The 6,654-nt window shown below is 33.6% G+C and overlaps 3 protein-coding genes across 6 annotated transcripts in view; 1 reads left to right on the forward strand and 2 right to left on the reverse strand.

Annotated features, from left to right (window-relative positions):
- The first annotated feature begins 586 nt into the window (after window positions 1-586).
- Window positions 587-4,075, forward strand: LOC105458798 (guanylate kinase). Of its 4 annotated transcripts, XR_975581.1 has the most exons (7): window positions 587-818; window positions 1,506-1,583; window positions 1,742-2,009; window positions 2,094-2,317; window positions 2,411-2,518; window positions 2,711-2,851; window positions 3,134-4,075. XR_975581.1 is itself a non-coding variant. In XM_011704347.1 (6 exons), exons 2-6 carry the CDS (start codon window positions 1,550-1,552, stop codon window positions 2,725-2,727), a joined length of 651 nt encoding a protein of 216 aa, XP_011702649.1. In that variant the 5' UTR covers window positions 587-818; window positions 1,506-1,549; the 3' UTR covers window positions 2,728-4,075. The 4 variants fall into 4 exon arrangements, 1 of the variants encoding a protein (XP_011702649.1); XM_011704347.1 differs by having other exon boundaries at window positions 2,711-4,075; XR_975582.1 differs by lacking the exon at window positions 1,506-1,583 and having other exon boundaries at window positions 589-818.
- LOC105458797 overlaps window positions 3,234-6,654 on the reverse strand; it is a 9,585-nt gene continuing 6,164 nt past the window's right edge. The window contains exons 2-4 of the mRNA XM_011704346.1: window positions 5,993-6,141; window positions 5,847-5,904; window positions 3,234-5,241 (exon numbers count right to left, since the gene is read on the reverse strand). Coding sequence (XP_011702648.1) covers window positions 4,158-5,241; window positions 5,847-5,904; window positions 5,993-6,050 — 1,200 coding nt within the window. The 5' untranslated portion in view covers window positions 6,051-6,141 and the 3' untranslated portion in view covers window positions 3,234-4,157. The remainder of the gene's footprint in view (window positions 5,242-5,846; window positions 5,905-5,992; window positions 6,142-6,654) is intronic.
- The window catches only part of LOC105458802, a 1,813-nt gene continuing 1,535 nt past the window's right edge, over window positions 6,377-6,654 (reverse strand). Inside the window, exon 3 of the mRNA XM_011704352.1 lies at window positions 6,377-6,385. Within this exon, the coding sequence (XP_011702654.1) occupies window positions 6,377-6,385 (9 nt within the window). The remainder of the gene's footprint in view (window positions 6,386-6,654) is intronic.

Consider the following 6,654-nt stretch of genomic DNA (forward strand, 5'->3'; position numbering starts at 1 on the left):
TCTACGCACTACTATACATCAATGTCACACACATGCATATGCACGCACAAATCGTCGATAAACCAGCGATACCACGGAGTTTCGGCATTTTCGCAATAATTATAATAATTACATATTGTATATAATTATATACATATAATTGCAAGATACGGCGCGTGGATTGAAACATCTCTAATACCGATTGCCGATTATTATCAATCATCGATACGCTGTAAATCTATATATATATATCTTTAATATATTTAATAAACTGCAACAATTTATAAGAACGAAATTATGTTTTAACGCTAAAAATGAGCGTCGAGCGTCAGCATGAAAAATGATGAAAAGGTAAAGGTTACACATACCACACATGGATGATGAACAGGTGGTAATTATTTGTCCAAAAATATACATATAATAACAGAATTACGAAAGCTAATTGGCTATCTATCGTAACATGAACTTACCGACGTGTCTGTACGTGTCTAACAAGTCAAACACGTCGGTAAAGTCACCAGTCTATGTGACCCAGCGATTTATTGAGCCTCACCACACACACACACACACACACACACACACACACACACCTCACCCTCAGTGACCTCAGCCTTCTCAGTGCAGTGAGCAGTCAAGCAGTGTATGCATACTGTATATATACCAATTTGGGTGTGTCGGCTCGTATAGTACACTAGTATGTAATGTACACATACATACATGTACAGTCTGTACATACAAGCCAGTAGTCTAGTTGGTTAGATGCGGTTAAATTTGTTGTAGTCGCTTGTATTTTGTCTTATAACTGCGATTATTTGTTGTTCCTGTATAGAGAGCTAAAGGTAAAATGAGAATCATTGACATCACTGATTGTCGACAACAATATAAATGTTCAATATATACAATTGAGTAACGATTTATGAATAATCGTAAGCCTACATTTAACTGAACTGATAATCTGGTTAATTTTCAATCTTCTTTTTCTTTGTTATTGCAGGTAAGAGACTCGTCGAGAATAGGAACGCAAACTATTAATGCAACAATACTGAGTTCAACATGAATATAGTTGATTCAAAGCGCTAATTTAGAATATACATATGATCAATAATTTTTAAGGCAATCCAATTGCTTACACATATAACACATATAACAAATGTGTTCAAATGCTATCCATAACTTTGTTAGATCCTCGTTTTGTTATAACGTGCTACACATAATTTACCAAAGCTTTTACTTTCAAAATTACGTTTTTATATTACTTTGCTCAAACATTAAATATTTATCTTAATTATGCAATTTATCTAACGTAGTTTTTTCTTAAATACTTTGAGTGTTTTAGCTATTTTGATGGTACGTGATCGATCGATAGCATATATATATATATAATCATTTATTTCTCGAGAGAATCTGCAACTTACATATAATATTATAATATAAATTTTTAAATACATAAGTTTTTTCATGTAGAACTAGCATCCGCTAATCCATTATATTCTCTCATTTGATTCTTGTATGATTGAGTTACGCAGAATCAGAATTTTGCCATGAGTGGTCGGCGCTCCTTTTAATCGCTATGTCTATACAATGGTTTAGGACAATAAAGATAGGTATGCAGAATGCATGGTTTGCTCACATGGTATTTTGTAACACAAGAAATTTAAATCTGATGATTCAACGAAACGACACATTTCTCTCTCACATAAATACCAAGCGTTTGAGTATGAAATTAAAGGCTAGATGGGGAAAAAACTCTGTACTGTTTCAGGCTATTTCGGCATGATACATAAAGGTCCACGTCCATTAGTACTCTGTGGCCCTTCGGGCACTGGAAAAAGTACTTTGATAAAGCAATTGTTTGATGAATTTCCTGACACCTTCAAATTTTCGGTATCTCATACGACTAGAATGCCACGGCCTGGCGAAGAAGATGGAATTCATTATCATTTCACAAACAAAGAAAAAATGCAAGAGCAAATAAAAAATGGCGAGTTTATTGAAACTGCTACATTTAGCGGAAATCTATATGGGACGAGGTAAATATGAATATAAATACTGGATAAATATGTAAAAAAAAACACACAAAAACAAAAAAAGATACAACCCAAGCGTCATTTTAGCAAACGAGCGATCGAAGAGGTCCAACGTTTGGGAAAGATATGTGTATTAGATATCGACATACAAGGTGTAAAACAAATAAAATGTACCGATCTCAATCCTTTTTACGTATTCATAAAACCACCATCCATTGTGGAATTGGAGCGACGATTAAAGGCCAGAAATACAGAAACTAAAGAATCCTTGGAACGTAGATTATCGATTGCCAGGTCTGAACTAGAATATGGTATGTATTTTACATAATATAATATAATTATAATACTACGAGAAAGTTATATTTAAAACTTATACTATCTAACATTTACATATTTACTTGCAGGTGAAACACCTGGTAACTTTGACGTTGTCATAGTAAATGATAATTTGGAAAAAGCGTATGAGATTTTACGCAATTTTGTATTAAGCAATTATCCACATTGCCGTACAGGTGAATTAAATGTCTCTCACTTCTCTTGCCATTAATCTTTCTAGTGTAAATATAGCATGAATATCTTTGGCAAAGACATTGCGATTGATAGTGTGATAATATTATACAATATAATTACAATTTTACAATATAAAAATTAATACGTTATAAATTAGAAATAACATGTATGCTTTATTAGAAAATATTTTTTAGATGAGACAACAACCTAGTCGAGAATTGAAGCCTAATGGATTCTTGGATTACTCATATATCTGGACACGAATAACGAATTGTTTCCGACGAAATGTATTTGCAAACTATTGTGCAAATTTGATCCTGACACGTAATTAAAAGGTGTGTACACAGACACACACACACACAACTTTTACAAATTAAAACTAATACGAGTTTTCATGAAATTTTGTGTGTGTGTGTAAAAAAAACAAATTTAAATTAAAGAAACTAAAGCTCCTATGACTAAATTAGAAATAACTAAATAGTGCCTATGCGAGCCGACATAGGTACTATTTAGTTATTTTCTGATTCATATATGTATATAAAACTAAGTAACACACACACACACACACACACCTTTACATTCTTGCATATCTGTAATTGCCATGTTTTTAATTGCAGAAACTATCATTCTCATAGTAATAATAATTGCAATAGTTGCATATTCTACACTTTTACTACATTAAGCCCAATCTAGTGATTTTAAGACAAGCAAGTGGCGTAGAAAGAATACTTTTATTCTTCAATTTAGTACATAAATGTGTCATAGCTATTTTTTTTAATCGAATAAGAGATCCATTCTTTTATAGGGATGCAAAAAGACTTTTTTCGTTAAGATAAGAATTTTAGCTTAACGTTCAAGAAGTAACTCAAAGAAATAAAAATCATAAAATTATAGATGTAGCTAACTGAGACTATTCACCAAAAAAGGTTGTGTTCCAGTAGACTAGGCTCTGTAAAATATTTGCGATTTCATCCTTGTATTTATCTGCATGATTGACATAGAAGAATGTAGTTACTTCTGGTTTACATTACGATGAGCATTTCGTATGAGCATCCCAAGTAACTTAGGATTACGATTATAGAACGAGTTATATGTAAACATTCCTCTAACATCTTTATGGTTAATAGATAATTATTAGGAGTGTACAGGAAAAACATTTCTTAAATTAGAGACATCCGCACGCTTGTTTCACTGTGCGTACAATCCGAGGTCTGTAATTATTTGTAGTTGGATTAAAAATTGATAAAAGATTATATATAAAATGTATTTTCATCGAGTCTGTGTGATTAATGTAGAAAAATGTAACGATTGAATCATTAACTAAGTTGCGCTAATCTAATTGAATTAAATTCGTCTTTGCGTAATAAAATGACATATTAGACAAAGAGAGCTTTTTTACGTATTGTTAGAATTAACCGCGATACAACTAACAAACTCGTAAAAATAAGTAACAGAAAATGTTTTTAGTATAAGTAAGCTATAAAGATATAATATATATAATTGTTGCATGTACATTGTTCAAGATATATTCAATAAATAGTGCGTTTGAGATGATACAATTCACAATTCAGTTATCATTTAATAATAGATGAGATAACGGAAACCGGTATAAATTTAATAATTTAAGATAAGTTTTTATTTCTACGATACAGTCGGATAAGCAGCGGATTGCGAGCGATGACGATGAATAGAATAATCTCGTTTAAGCCACTCGCCGTGATGATGACGCGTTTTGTGTCGTGGCAGTTGGCTTATTTCGATAGACGTCACTTTGACATTTTCTCCTACTCGTCTGCCACGTTTGTCATCGATGATTCCTTGACGAATGAGATTGTCATTGTGAGTTGGTGGTGTAGACTGCAGGTCGATTGTCTTCTCATCTTGTTCGTCGGCGCCGCGTTCGTCGAGCCGCGGAGGTATTGGTCTCTTAAAAAACATGTATCTGATTAATTGAGGCCGTGGTTGAAAAATGTTCTCCGGAGGTAATGAATTGGAGATAATATCGATCGGCGGTGGTATAGTATCAATAGCTTGCGTTCGACTGGCGCTCATTTCGCTCCCTACTGTACTTTCATCGACTCCATCGAAATATATAGGTCGAAATATATATTGTTTTGCATCACGCGCATCCAATTTTCGAGGCAACAACGCTCCGAAATTCGACCTTTTCGACGAATCCGTTTCGATAAATCTACGATTATTTATTGGAAATATGTAACTACCATCTCCACTTTTGTGGATTTCTCTAGAGTACATGTCCAGCTGAGGCATCGATCGATCTTGATGGACAGTACGATCGAGATATCCTTCAAGAGCGTTCCAATTCTCTAGATCACGAGAAATCGCTCTTCTAACGAGCTTGGAAATTTCCTCGATATTCGCAGCTTGCAAATTTTTATCATCGTCGAAAATTGTTGAATGTTTATTGGAGAAAGATACGAGATGACTCGTAGCGTCGTAATTGCGTCGAGGTTTTATCGTTTTCCGTTGTTCTTTCGGTAACATCTCCTTATCATCAACCACAGCGGCAAACGATTCATTGGTTGAAATAGGATAATCCGCAGTTTCAGAATATACAAAGCGCTCGAAAGGCATCTGAAAACTCGTTTCCAACATCGTATTTCGATCAAAGTAGCGTCGTTTTTCCTGATGAGCGTCGCGAGTGTCCGGATAGTACGCCTCGTAAAATACCGGTCCCTTGTCCAAATTATAACTACCTACGTATCTAAAAAAAAAAAAAAAGAAAAAAAAACAATGATTTATGTCATTAGTGATTACTAATCTCTTTAAGAAACTTTTGTCGTTCAAGAAACTCCTGACAGCATATTGAATTACGGCGTAATCGAAAGTATATCTGGATCAGATATCTGGATATAAAAATAAATTAATCTGCATATTTCCCACACAGCATAAAGCACTTCCCTTCGTGCGCACATCAATGATAAACATATATGATAAAATATATCAAACATCTTTTTTTCGATAAAACAATAAGTAGTAATAAATATTGTAAATGGATTATCTTTTGGATCTTATAAAGAATTGTAAACTTTGGAGATTGGATAATCGATATGTATATTATCATAGCGATATGATAAAAAAAGAAATTTTCAATTTTATCATTGCGTATATTACCAAACGCAAATGTAGTAGTATACAGAAAGACTAATTTATTTCGATATATAACGCGAGAAAGAAATTTAAATGATTTTTCACTTATATGATAATTCAATGACTAATTGTATACTTGAAGGTACACTATAGTAAAGGCAAAGAGTAGCCTAAAGAGCAAATATTTGTGTAAAGACTAACACAAAAAATAATAATCACCTAGATGTTTTCGGATTCCACACTACGGCAGCGGCAGTAGCGACGATGGATGATACATCTATGAAAAAATATCAGATATGTATAATATTTACACCCTGTAGTAGTTCAATATCGATACGAAAATGGTACAATTTGCATACATATACCTAAACAAATAATGATTACGATCGCTGGCACTATCAGTTCACATCTCTGAGAAGCCATGACTATAATGGAGCAACGACCCACGACTAAGCTTCTTCCTCCGCCTCTTCGTCATCATCATCATCTTCTTCTTCTTCTTCTTCTTCTTCTTCTTAAAGAGAGAGAGAGAGAGAGGAGGGGAAAGAGAACATGTAGGCGCGTTATGCGTATTTTCGTAGATTCTTAAAATAAACTCTGTTTCTCTCTATAGAATGTTGAGCGCCAACTCGTTAGTGCGACATCGGTTTTTTTGTTTTTCTTTTCAAATAATTATATCGCGAATAAAAGACTTTTTTTACGATCGATAGTAAAGGAGACATGCTCGTATTATGCTCGATTAATCAAGCTCAAGAGCGCTGTGAATGAAACAGCTGTTTATCGAATCATCGCGATTAGTCAAGTCCACTATTGTCACGCGAGAATAAATACGATATATATGTGTATATATATGGCAAACCAACTTATCATGAGACAATTATAAAATTCTTTAATTAAAATAAAGTTTCAAATTGTTCTTGAATGCTTTATAGATAATCACCAAGCCGCGGAAGGAGGAAAATTAAGTATCTTGTGGGAAGACAAGATACTTAATTAAAAGTGAAACGATCGAGCTGATATATCGCTG

The sequence above is a fragment of the Wasmannia auropunctata genome, unplaced genomic scaffold, assembly GCF_000956235.1.
Source record: "Wasmannia auropunctata unplaced genomic scaffold, wasmannia.A_1.0 LD334309.1, whole genome shotgun sequence".
Lineage (NCBI taxonomy): Eukaryota > Metazoa > Arthropoda > Insecta > Hymenoptera > Formicidae > Wasmannia > Wasmannia auropunctata.

What these genes read in the sequence shown, in the direction of transcription:
- LOC105458798 (XM_011704347.1), top strand. Translation starts at nt 1,550, where the DNA reads ATGTCTATACAATGGTTTAGGACAATAAAGATAG. An exon ending in GGAAATCTATATGGGACGAG is followed by an intron (nt 2,010 to 2,093) that starts GTAAATATGAAT and finishes GCGTCATTTTAG; the next exon opens with CAAACGAGCGATCGAAGAGG. An exon ending in CAGGTCTGAACTAGAATATG is followed by an intron (nt 2,318 to 2,410) that starts GTATGTATTTTA and finishes ATTTACTTGCAG; the next exon opens with GTGAAACACCTGGTAACTTT.